Source organism: Trichophyton benhamiae, assembly GCF_000151125.1.
Source record: "Trichophyton benhamiae CBS 112371 chromosome Unknown Abenha-G-c-62g06.r1, whole genome shotgun sequence".
Taxonomy (NCBI): Eukaryota; Fungi; Ascomycota; class Eurotiomycetes; order Onygenales; family Arthrodermataceae; genus Trichophyton; species Trichophyton benhamiae.
In genome coordinates, this window is record NW_003315090.1 from 252,388 (window position 1) to 265,232 (window position 12,845).

The following is a 12,845-nucleotide window of genomic DNA, read 5'->3' on the forward strand; positions in this document are numbered from 1 at the left end:
CCTGAACACTGCCTGAAGGGCCTGTGGCCTGTGTGGCCTGTGTATACAGCCAGCCGTGCACCGTCCGGTTCGCAACCCCTTTACTTTGCGTCTCATTCTGATTCCCTGCCTCTAGCTGTCTATGGACGAACAACTCTTGAAGGTCTACTATCCAAATAGGGAAACCGCAGGAGGAGCTGTGAGCTCCCACAGTGATAGGTCGCTGCTTCATGTCCCACAGAATACGCAAGGGAAGCACTGTGCGCAAGTGTTCGGGGTGTAGGGGTGTGCGTGTGTAAGCGCTCTTCTGGACTGTAGATGGCTGACAGGCCATGCCTTTCGGCGTATAGTAGATTCCTTATCAAAACACGTAGGAGATGAAATGGGGAGTTGGTGTGTATGGCAATTAAACAAACGCACCCATAAAGATTGAACCGTGATGTGATCCTGATACTGATCCAGCTTCCAAGTCTCTTAACCCTTTATTCGTCAAACATATCCTGCGGAGGAAGAATGCCGGCATAATGCGCAGGTACAGGCCTTTTCGCTCATCCCTCTTACCCAGGCAATGCAGCCGAGCTGCATGAAGCCTCCACCGAGCCTTTTGCCTTTTGCTGCTGCATGATTCTTCCTTGGAGCTCTTGCCTCTTGCAAGGATAGCTAGGTGCATAACCAATGACGCATTGTATGCAAGATGTGTGAATGGTGGAAGGGTGCTGGAAGGAAAATCTCTTCTCCTGCACGAGATTCTGCAGTCAGCCGGCCGCAGGGGACGAACAGTGTACCCTCACCCAGTCCGTGTACACCCTCTCTCGTGCTCAACCGGCTCTCCGACCATCCAGATCGAGACCGTCCCTGGCCTCTGCGCTCTATTGAGCCGGGGCCAGGTGCAACCTCTATATAGACTGCTGGCGCGAAAGCAAGAATGCTTAAAACAAGAGGATCCTGTGTCGCCTTTTTTTTTTTTTTTTTTTTTTTTTTTTGCAGCTTTGATCATATCCGAGAGGATGGTAGTATGGCATATCCTGTTCTATAGGAGGAATAACTTGAGATATCCGCCGTGACGGGCAGTCGTTACACTCATCACGTACGGTCTGCTTGGTACGCGCCCACGGCTATACGCGTCTAGAGTGCTTCCATCTTGCATATTGATCGGAGAGGCACGCGCACATCTGTGAGAAGGCAAATGCACGGAAGTGCCTGGGTATCTAGATCTGGGCGATCCGCGAGACAGGTTTCTGCCCTGTGACGTCGGTCTCTAGATCTCTTGGATAGATGATAGACGTCTGCCTGGTTTGGGAGCGCATCGACAGCCACACAATTTCCGTAGAGGAGACGTTCTTCAAAGCCGTTGGTCGGAATAGCCTCCTACCAGCCTCTTTTTGCCGCCCGTCGCCTCTTGGGATGGCCCATCTCTGGCATGGTGCAACGGAAACGGGCGTCAGAGTCGGACAGGATGCGACTCACTGTGCAACTCCAGCGAGCACCCTGCATGCGCGAGAGCCAGAGCAAACCTCAGCACCTGGTACCTCGAGCAGATATAGGACAGGGTCCTGGTCCGAAGCTGTTGTCGGCTGTTTGCCTGGGAGTAGTAGTACTCCGTAGACGCGGAGATGCGGGCTTTGCGGCTATGGAGCTCTCCGTCAAACGAGTGGAACAAGTTGAATGTGCTTAATACAAGAGACATATAGGCCCCAACATGCAGCTAAAATGTCACACTGTCCCAATTTAGCTACCATCCTGTGCTCTGCAGATCCTTATAACGCTCATCTTATAGATGTCGTAAGTAGTTATCCGGCCTGGTTGGCTCGGCCATCTCTTCCCACACAAACCAGAATCGAGGGTGAAGACGGTGATTGATGATAATCACGGAGCCTGGAAATGTGCGATTCATATGCAAGACGCTGACGTGAGCCTGCAGGAATTCGCGTTTCTGGGTATAGTTCTCAGGTTGTATACATGAATACATGATACTCCGCAGTTCAGCGCATAAAACCGTGCATGCCTATGGATGCAGGTCCGGGGATGCGGTCTCTGTTCAAATTCGGATTTCCCAGGAACTTGCTGCTCTGCTCCCTGACCAGTTCCGTCCTGGGATAGATAATGTTGAATCCTGAAAGAGACGGGCCCCAGTCTCTGCCGTAGTACTTACTCCGTAGCCAACGATCAGCCTTGAAGCTGACCACAATGTCTTTTTGTATGGAGAGCATGTTGGCTGCTGGGGCCCTTCGTATAGTTAGGGCGAAGACCCCCCCTGTATATCGTTACTGGACAGAGAGAAACTCCGCCGCATGCGCTAACGCCCTGCTATGGAGAAAAATAACGGTTAGTATCCTCCGTAGCATTACTAAATTGCTGCTTTGCATACATACTCCGTACTCCATCCGCAGCGTCTGCCCGTTGAGTGTTGTTGCTGTTGGCTCGCATCAATAGCCGGCCGCTCTCCCCGCTATACCGCCGGTACAGAATCCCACCCCCTTGTCTACAAGCAACCAATTGATAGCAACGGCGGGCAACAGACGGGCCTGAAAATACGAGCGAGATGCTCGTGAGAGTCGGTCAGGCCAAGAAGGGGACTTCTCACCCTCCCGGTCGATCTGCGCCGGCCAGATGAACATGTAACGACGCCTGGTGCTGCGCCATTGGCTGCCCCTGGAGGATTCGATCAACTTGACGTCAGCTTCACGGGCTGGATTGCTTTTATTTGTGCATTCAGAAACGTCCAAGCCACCAGGCTCAGGCCCGTCTAGTCGCCGTTTGTCTGCTATATCTCGTTGTTATTGATATCATTGCTTGTAGTTGGACGTTCGATGGCTGCCTTTCCTCCATCGCCGGACGGTGAATTAACTGAATTGGTGATATCTATGGTTAGCTATAGATAGCTACGTCCGCTAACTCGTCAACGCCGCGCAATAAACTAATAATGGGACCTGTCGACCTCCTCCGGCCATCATCGCCAGCTCGCTGCGACGCCGAAGCTGAGGCTGCCGGCCTTCTTTCATATCATGGCCAGCAGAAGCCGCAGCAGCAGCAGCAGCAGCCAAGTCACGGCCGAGGCGGGCTTCTGCAAGCCATCCACGGCCGGTCACCCAGCAGCCTGAACTCGCTTCCTCTGCGGCGAGCTGAGAAGACGGGCCACCATCTGCTCGCTGCCATAGGCTGCTGTCCAACGCGGCGAGCTGGAACCAGGCTGTCGAGAACCCACCGCCTGTTACGGCTTGTCGGGCTTCTGGCCTGGCTGTTCGTGGTCGTATCGGTGGCCGAGTCGCTGCTGTGGCCGCCATATCAGACGCCGCCAGAGCACTATGCTGGCCTGCGTGAGCGGATCCTCGGTTCCACGCAGCCCGGGCGAGGGAACCCAGAGGGCCAGAAGGTGTTCATAGCAAGTAATATCGTGCAGGAGGAGATGATTCGCGGGCCCTGGGGCCGCTCGCTGCTCGAGCTGGTCGACATCCTGGGAGAGGATAACGTGTTTGTCAGTATCTACGAGAACGACAGCGGGCCGGGGACAGGAGACGCCCTCAGAGAGCTTGCTGCACAGCTACCATGTCCGTTGCTCCCCCGTGTGCGCTCTGTATATCTGTTCCATCTCGTTTCCTGCTTCTAAATAACAACATATAACATCTAAATGGCTACGGGCTAAGGTAATTTCTGGCTACAGGTAACTCATCAGTCGTTGCAGGGGAGCATGTGCCCCTTGAGGGCCTCCCTACGACCACTCTGCCATCAGGGGGCGAGCGAGTAAAGCGCATAGCGTACCTGGCCAGAATCCGCAACCGGGCGCTGGAACCGCTGAACTCGGCGTACCAGCCCTCTGGCGATCATGTAGCAGCGGACGGGTTCGGGTTCAGTCATGCGAACATGCAGTTCGACCGGGTCCTGTTCTTGAACGACGTCTACTTCTCGGCCATTGAGGCTGCTCAGCTCCTGTTCTCGACCAATGTAGACCAGGCCGGTCACGCTCAGTATCGGGCAGCCTGTGCCGTCGACTTTATCTCCAAGGCCATGTTCTACGACACCTTCGTGGTCAGGGATGCCGAGGGCTATGGCACCGGCCTGATGTACTTCCCCTGGTTCGCTCCCGTCGGACGGGCCAGGAGCAGGAACCAGGTCCTCCAGGGCGCCGACGCAGTCGAGGTGCGCAGCTGCTGGGGAGGAATGGCGGCCTTCCAGGCATCAGTATTCCAGCACTTTTCAACGGCTGATTCGACAAGCCACATTGTCACTCGCTTCCGGCACGACTCAGAGCCCTTTTGGGAATCTTCCGAGTGCTGCTTGATCTTTGCAGATTGGGAAGATCGGTTTGGCCGGCCAGATGTTGCAAATCAGACTGGTGTTTTCTTGAACCCGTACGTTCGAGTGGCCTACTCACAGAATACTTGGAAGTGGCTGGGGTTCTTCAGACGGTTTGAACGCGTCTTTGCAAACCTGCAGTATCTTGTCAGCCGGCTGGCTTATCCAGAGCATAACCCTCGGCGAACTCACCTTCCAGGACAGAAGGTGAGGGAGAGAGTGTGGCAGAGTAACGCAGACGGTCAGCCGGGGGGTTCGCTTCAAACGATCCAGCGGATAGCAGGCCCTGGAGGCTTCTGTGGCCAGAGACGAATGTTTGTCATGGTAGACGACATCGAGAAGGCAAACAGGAATGGAGCAAAGAATTGGAAGAAAATACCTGTTCCCTGAATGGTCGAGTCGCATTATTGACTCGAATATCCTTATTTTATTTTTATTTTTATTTTTATTTTTATTTTTTTCGTCAAGTAACTAACTTACATGTGTTTCTCGCTCTGTTATAAGATGAGCATAGCATAATCATATTATGATAATAGTAATATTATAATATCAATTTAAATTAATCTGCACGAAGCTTGGTCATGCAGCGTATAATGTTTTCTTCTGTGCCTCGAACTCTGCTTGCAGTCCAAGCAGATATCATCGACATTCAGATTCAACAGCTCCCATCATCAACCAGGCGAGATTCAATAATCTAGAACCTTTTTTCACTATTTCCCTCGTCTACCTCAACTAACCAGGAAGCGGGAAATTGGACACTGATAGCCAGGGGATGGGCGCTCATCCAGATGACTGGCGCGTACCAGCAAACTAACAATCTCACCCCATCTCGACTCGTCTCGTCTACCCAGGCCCTATTGTCTGGCAAGCGACTCTGTAACTAGTCGTCAATGCTAAAAGACAGCCAACGTGCTAGGAGCCATACTCTGTGGTCTTTTCTCAGCGTTGCTTCTCTCTCCCTCTCCCTCAGCCTTTGCTTTTCCTCTCTCTCTCTCTCTTTATCTCTCTCTCTCTCTCCTGATTTGCTTTTTTCACAGCTTCTACTTTGCTGCTGCCCGTCTCCCACCGGCGCTTTCACCCCTGGCCGCACCGTTTTGAGGCGTTGCACGGGTATCTGAATATTGGTTCGTACCCTCTGGATCGTGTCGGAATGTACGACACGACGCTGCGTGTGTCAACAACAACAACAACACGCAAAAGGAAGACAAGGGACGAGAAGGAAAAGCAAAGAAAAGGGGGTAGTTAACAGATAAAAAAAAAAATAAAAATAAAATATGTGTGCATACGGCCATTTTAACCTGCCATGGTATCCATCCCATTGGGTAACGCAGAGCATATGCGTAGATCTGAGCGTTCGTCGTCGTCTTCTTCACGTCGACTCTTCACTCCCAGGCCCCCCTCTCTCAGTGTACAAAAAAAAGAGGCCAGAGAGGCCAATCAAGGCCTGGCTCAGCAGCATCGCAGGTCCCATGGACAGGCCAGCGTCCGATCTCTCTTGGTCGCCCGCCTGCTTCTGCTCGTCTTCCTTGCACGATCGTGTTCGACAGGAAGCGAGATGTGATCTGTCTTCCCATCCGCAGGCAAAATTGATAGAACTCGAGCAGCGTCGTCGTGGCTGACTCAGCCCTGCGACGCCCAAAGCGGCAACTTTTACTTTCCACCATCGAAAAATGCTCCAACTCGGCCAACCTTCGTCTCCAGCAGCACAACAGCGCGGCCGCGGACTGGAGACCAGCGAGCTATTATTCTATTTATCCGTCCCATCATAAAACAGGGGGATTGTCCTGATGGGGGAACAGCACGACTGAAAATCCCGCCGCCCGGGTTCTTTGTGATATACGGTGGTGGTGCCTGGTCTCGCTTGGGGGGGTCGAGGGGGTCGAAAGGGGGGGGAGGCGAGCGGTGGAGGATGGATCCTCGACTTGAGGCTTGACCTCCCCGGAAAGCTGGTAGCGGACTGGCAGCCAGGCAGGCTAGCAAGAGATTCTCTCGAATGACCAGCCCTGTGACTTGGCTCTGGATGTTGAGAGAGAGGTGCCTATGTACCTTTCCTGTTCCCCTGACCCTGGACGGCCTCCCGTTACCCCGTATGTACAGGAGTGGACTCTTAAACCCGCCGTGTATGCGTTGCGTTCAAGGGTTACTCCAGTGGAATGGATTCTCTTGCCGGAAGGCGTTGATAGATCCAATTCACCTGCTTGTGCCATGTAACTAACAGTCGAAATCGCAGGCTTGCTTTTTCCTCCTTCCTCCGCCTTGATTTGTCGAGGCCCTTCAGCTTATACAGGGTTCATGGAGCTAGCTCTGTGAATCAGTGTGGGAAAATGGCCCTAAGGGATTCAGACTGCATCCCATAGTCTGGCTCATATTTCCTTTTTCGACTGCATGCTCTCTTTCTCTCTCTCTTCTTGTCTTCAATTCCTTCAAGTCCACATTTGAAGGCTCTATTTCTTTGCTTTTGCTATCACTTCTCTTCTTCCTGGCTCTTTGTTTTTCTGTTTCCTTGCTTTTTTTGGCTCTTCTTCCCAAGTGAGAGGTTCACGTCTTCGTATAAAGATTCAACGTGAAGCTTTCGACTTTTTGGTCTCCTGTCTCCCTCGACGCCCAAAATGCAGCTTGCCGCTGTTGCTCGTCCTTTTTGATGCTGTGCTGCCCTTTTTCTTTTCACCCGGTCCCTCAAGATCACAGCTGTGGGATGTTCTCACCTCCTGTCACCTATCTACTGGCCGTTCTAGTTTAATGAACTTTCTATTAAACGACCACCCTCAGCCTGTCTTCTCCCCAGAATTCGGACGTGGCCATCTAGTATCTTGACATCTTATGTGACTCAACCCCCTTGCTCATAGATCGTTCGATTCAGCCTTTGATCCCTTGGGGATGTCTTCATCTTGAACCACATTGAGCTCGAGCCTCTGTGCAATGCCTGGCAGATAGCCGTGGTGGTTCCTTGTTTCATATCCGGTTGGGAGGTGCTCAGGTAGCGCCTCTTCCGTGACAAAGTACCTGCTACTATATACTATAACTATCATTATATATCATCGCAGGTTCGGAGAACAAAAACGGCTGCATGCCTAAGAACGGGAAAATGCTGCGTCCAAGTACTCCCTCGAGATCCTCGGAGGAGAGCTTCTGCTTCTCTGCCTGGGAAACTCCGAGGCTGTCGGTAGCTGAATCTATTGGAAGGGATAACTATCCCCGACCAGCTTCGAGTCGAACCCAGACAGGAAAGAAAGCCACCAAAAGAAATAAGAACGCTGCTCACTATAGCCCTCGGTCTGCTGGCTCAGCACGTCGACCTCAGAGATCAGAGCACGTTACCGAGCTTATCAAATTCTTCAAGACCTGTGAACTCCCCATCTCAGACCCATACAATTTTGATCTAGACAGTCTTGAACTCAATGGGCAGCTACGACAACTGAAGCACCGTCAAGATGATCTGGGGCTACAGGAAGACTCGGCCCCTCAGAGGAAGAAATCGCCCGTCAAGCTATTTGCTCCTGACCTATGGAGCCGTACTCCAGCCCGGAAGAACAAGCAGAAAAACGACCGCTTGAACCCTGCTATCAGCATGGAAAGCATGCAGTACTCCCCCGGCACCAGAAGCCCCCGAGGTTCCCATGATAGCAACATTGATCGACCCATTGCTACTCCTAAGACAGAGGTTGACGGCGAATGTGCTTACCCAGGCATTTCAGTCTTACCATCCTCCAAGGAACCTCCATCAAACGATATTGGAGTCTCGGAACCTTTCCCATCCTTGGCTACCATGGGCCAGCTGTATGATTTGTCTTCGGCAACCCTGACCGGAGATATGTATACGAATGAAAAGATGGAATGGACAGACACTTCAGTTGGCCGCGAGATCCTATCTGGTATTGATACTGACTCCGGGATGCCGATCCAACCAATGCCCGTACACCTTAACAGTCCGTCGAACCACAACGGTGACAACGTACCTCAACCTCCACCCAAACCTGCGGTGCCACATAACTGTGCCAAGGGCTCGACATATTGGCCTCAAGACAAGCCGCTTCCCGATACTCCCGAAATTCACTGCCAGCAACAAAGACAGCAAATTCAAATTTATAAAAGAGACTCTATCCGGGTTACAAGGTCAACCACCACCAGTTCCGGGTTCGGCAAACGACACTCTATATCAACTACCTGCGAGTCAACCTTCATCGACGTACAGTGTCTCCCCGAACGGACTTCCAGCCGAAAAGAACGAAGGGCGGGTCGAACTGACTTCAGCAGCCTTTGTTGTCGATTATCTTGCCCCATGTCGGAAGAGCACGGTTTCAATTACGCTGAAAGTCTTGAGAGTACTGAAAAGCCTGTGTCCATATTGGATCCAGCCGATGCCAACGAAAACCTAGATACTGCGACCCAGTCCAAATCAAAATCTCGAACCTTGATCCCTGCTCCAATTGATAGCTCCAGAAAGTATTCCGTGTCCTCGGAGCCGTCACTTACCCCATCATCGAATATTTTCTCGATATCCGCCTTGTCTGGTTCTGCAAGCAGTAGTACTTTAACCTCTCCCCTTACCTGGCACAACCCTTCTCAAAAGGGAGATGACAACGACGCCTCAAAATCCATATCATCCACACCCGCCCTCACGGTATCGCATGATGCATTGGACAACCAACCTAATGTTGAATCGTTTCCCAAACTCCCAACGACAAACGTTCCAGAAATAAAAGGAAGCGCGGATACTGCATCCAAAATCCTCCCGGATCACTTCCCTGCGGTACCTGTCAGAAAGTCTAGCAGATTAGACAACATCCACGCCTTGAGAATGAAAGATGTTGCCGCCGCTAGGGCTGCACTTAAAGCTTCGAACAAAGACTCAGCCACCCTCGAAAACACTGATAATGTTAGGGGCAGACAAGCTAGCTCGCCGGCCATCCTGAATTACTCTTCTACAACCAAGGGAAGCTCAAGGACCAGTGAGGAGTCATTACCGTCAGCCACTAACTCCACTCGACCAACAGTCAAATCTGCCATGTCAAAGGTTACAGCCGATTCTAATACCAAGTCTTCCACCAATGGATCTCCAATGAGAACAATTATGCCTGATGGCTCAGTATTCACTGATCGAGCTACACAAGAACGGTCATTCAGACATAAGCATAACGCCTTCTCTCTGCTAGCCGGAGGATCTTTACCAACTAGCCCCAGAAACTCACAGTCATTCATTCCTACCCCTGTGCCTCACAGGCCATCGCTAATGAGCCCAAAGAGTGTTGCCGGACTACGTGCTTTGGAAACTGTATCCCGTCCGGTTTCACCATCCCTACCTTCATCGGACGATGAAGGCATGGGAACCAGAGCGCATAGTGGCAGGTCAAGGCGGTCTACACGATCAACCCCCCGCAGAAACCGCAAAAGCTCGACCTTAACCATCGACAATACTAAATCCCAAAAATACATCCATGATGAACCACTACCACTCACTCCACCCAGCGCTAACGCCATTCGTCCCGACGATCCTGATTCTCTTTTATCTCCATTCACTCCCACTCACTTCAAATACCCGCCAACTTCAGACTCTTCCATAGCTACTCAATCTCACCAACAAAAGTTTCTACAAGATCGTGTCTTCTACCTTGAACGCCAAAATAAGATGCTTCAATCTGCATTGCTCTCTGCACTTGAAGTCGGCGCCAAATGTGATGCTCAGCGAGACCAGAAGTGCAGCCCCCGCAGCTCAAATGCTATCAACTTCCGTGATGATATTATAGACATGCTCAACCTATATCGCAGCTCTTATGATGGTGGATGCGGGGTTGCTACGTCTTCTGCTTTCGCCACAAGAAGAGGAACTCGACGCTCAGCTATTCCTCCTAATATCGGAGAAACTGAGATATCCTGCTCGTCTACCACTACTTCTAGACTGTCGGTACAAGGAAGAATTCTAGCACGCCCGTCTACTTCTCCTAGCACAGCCAAGGAGAGAGCTCATCAGCGACTGATTGAGCCGCATAACCGCATCGGAGAGGCTATTGCCTTGAGATAACTTTTACAATCTTTACCACATTTCCTAAGATACCTCCTACTACCACTTTCACTACTGCTGCTATAACAGATGCTACCCTCTTTTTAACTTGTGTCGGGACTTACTCCCACTTCTCCATCGCTGTCTACATTTCCACTAGTGACACCACTATTTCCTTTATACTCCTTGTCGGGACCCTTCAAAAACTCGCTTTATACAATTTAGATGATTGAATGATTGAATGACCTTTATCTACTGAACAATATTATTTCTCGTGGCCAGTTGCCTTGCTTTCTTGCTTTCTCGTTCGCTCCATAGTATTTATCGTAACATTGTTGTAAGTCTTACTGTGTTATTATATCCTTCTATATCGTCAAATATAACCTGAAACCCAATTCCCAAAGCGCCACCAAACTCGCCCACCCAACATGGCCATACCGAGGAAAAAGGAGAGAGATCTAAAATAATACTAAGGATGCGAGCATATTAGGTTCCGTAAGGGGAGAGGTTAAACCTGTGAACGCTAACAACAAGATATAGGTTAGTAAAAAAACGAAAGAAAGAAAATCAGTAAATACAACAATGATAAGTATGGGTATGTTAGCCTAGCGGGCTGCTGAGCTCAGGGGTTCAGTTTCCTGAATAGTTTCTTCTTGGATAGGCTCTTGGGCCTCAGCCTTGGTATTTCGGTCTGGCCTCTTCTTATGCTTTGAGGACCTCAGTTTATTCGCAGCTACAGCAGCCGGGGATACGGTAGGCGGCACTGCAGGGCTTGACGCTCCTCGCAGCCGACGTAGTCGTTGCATACGTTCTTCGCCAGGAAAAAAAGGACTAATAGAATCCGATCTCCAGTTACTCTGGGGAGCAGGCGGAGGACAACCACGTACAGCTAAACCTCCCCTATAGGATTCCTGTATACCGTTTTCTCCCCACATCCGGACACGTTGGACCTTTCTCAGCTTTATAAGCCCATACACACATACAAATGCTGTTAGGGCAAAGCAAGCAGCAGAAACAGCGCCAAAGCCTAAATCGGACTCTTCGAGGAAGTTTTTCAAGTTCATACCATAGAGAGCTGAAAATAGAGTTCCTGCTGCCATTCCCAGAGTCCCGATGCTAAACTTGAGCTCTAGAAGCATAAGGGAGTTGCGGTTGGCGTCCAGAATTGCTTTCACACTATTTATATATACTTAGTATATGTAATCCTAGCAGGTAGTTGTTTCATGAGAGAACTTACATCTCCTCTGTGTTTCTGATGTTAGTTACCAAATTGCCGCTGGCCTGGACGATCTCATCACAAACTTTATGATAAGATTCCAGTAACATCTCGACTTCTTGGTGATCGTGTTCGGCTCTGTGTATTCCTTTTGACCTCTCGGAGAGGTACATCGCCGTCAGGTCATCGTCTGCCTCTAGCAAGTCATCAATCGCATCACGAACAAGTCTGGCCTTCTGTTCGAATGTTCCGAGACGTTTAGAATAGACTAGGAGGTGTCTGAGTTTATCTCGGTCGATATCCTCTTCAAGCGCTCGTAGAACCCTAGAAACCGGTTCTCTAACGCCCTCAAATTCTGCCTCAAGGCCGCTAGTGATGCTTACGAGCACTGCTTCAAGTGCCCTAAATTCATATGGTAAAGCGCCAGAGGCCCAAGCAGCTCGTGAAACTGGTTCTTTCTGTCGTAATTTTCCCTCAAGGTCATACATAAATAGGGACTGGGTATAAGTGTCTGTGGAACCATACGCATCAAACACCAAGACTCGATCTGACTTGATAAGAACCCTTAAATGTAAAAGACTGATAAGAATTGCGCTGTGACGAATGAGAATATGTGGCAGGACGGAGGAATCGATCTTTCTCAGGTCTCGAGGTAGAAGGCCATACTGAAATGTAGGAAAGAGGGATTAGATTATGCTTCTCATTGAACCGATGTTTAGGAGAGCTTACCTTGGCAATCAATTCGCTCTTCTTGAATTCCCCGTTTACAAGAGTAACGTTTCCAGCCCCATCAAACTCTGTACATCGAAGTCGAGGTTCATTTGAGACCTTCAACGCCAAGTTGCGTCCTACATTGAAAGGATTACTCTCATTCCCGTCATCGAAATTTGGAATGTTTTGAGGGAGATCATCCGGTTTCAACTGCGGGTTGGTGGGTGGCCGTGAAAAGCCTAAAAGCCGCCGCAGGAAGTGTCGGCATCTCACAGTTGTAGTGCTGAAGGATCGGATGCCATCTGTGCTCAAGAGCTGGTATCGGCTGGCAGAAAGAGAGCGTCTGCGTGATATCAAAGTGCCTGTTACAATGGGCGGCTTAATCAGAGAGGTACCACACTTTGTTCCGTACGATGAGTAGCCATATGCTAGTTTAGGCGAGTTCAAATGTAGCGAAGACCGTAAACCGCTCGCGCAAGCCTGACTCGAACTCCATCGGCAGGCAGTTGAAACCTTTGACCGGCAACGCGAATAGTCAAATTGGCAGCGAAGATAGCGAAGAAGATTCGAGGACGGAGCTACTGTCTTCACAGGAGGCGAGGAAAGCATCTCTCAGCCTGATCACCCGGGTTCCGCAGGCTCAAGCGC

General features: G+C 50.6%; 4 protein-coding genes across 4 annotated transcripts; 2 read left to right on the forward strand and 2 right to left on the reverse strand.

The window, feature by feature from the left end:
- Positions 1-2,743: 2,743 nt before the first annotated feature.
- Positions 2,744-3,263, reverse strand: ARB_02023 (uncharacterized protein; the record flags this gene model as incomplete). Its single annotated transcript, XM_003011748.1, has 2 exons — positions 2,744-2,851; positions 2,898-3,263. 2 exons carry the CDS (start codon positions 3,261-3,263, stop codon positions 2,744-2,746), a joined length of 474 nt encoding a protein of 157 aa, XP_003011794.1.
- Positions 3,264-3,840: 577 nt separating this feature from the next.
- ARB_02024 (uncharacterized protein) lies at positions 3,841-4,662 on the forward strand (the record flags this gene model as incomplete). Its single annotated transcript, XM_003011749.1, has 1 exon — positions 3,841-4,662. The coding sequence occupies one exon, from the start codon at positions 3,841-3,843 to the stop codon at positions 4,660-4,662; it is 822 nt and encodes a 273-aa protein (XP_003011795.1).
- A 2,695-nt stretch (positions 4,663-7,357) lies between these two features.
- ARB_02025 (uncharacterized protein) lies at positions 7,358-10,291 on the forward strand (the record flags this gene model as incomplete). Its single annotated transcript, XM_003011750.1, has 1 exon — positions 7,358-10,291. One exon carries the CDS (start codon positions 7,358-7,360, stop codon positions 10,289-10,291), a length of 2,934 nt encoding a protein of 977 aa, XP_003011796.1.
- A 584-nt stretch (positions 10,292-10,875) lies between these two features.
- Positions 10,876-12,806, reverse strand: ARB_02026 (uncharacterized protein; the record flags this gene model as incomplete). The annotated part of the gene is made up of 3 exons (XM_003011751.1): positions 10,876-11,446; positions 11,508-12,151; positions 12,216-12,806. The coding sequence occupies 3 exons, from the start codon at positions 12,804-12,806 to the stop codon at positions 10,876-10,878; spliced, it is 1,806 nt and encodes a 601-aa protein (XP_003011797.1).
- Positions 12,807-12,845: the final 39 nt, after the last annotated feature.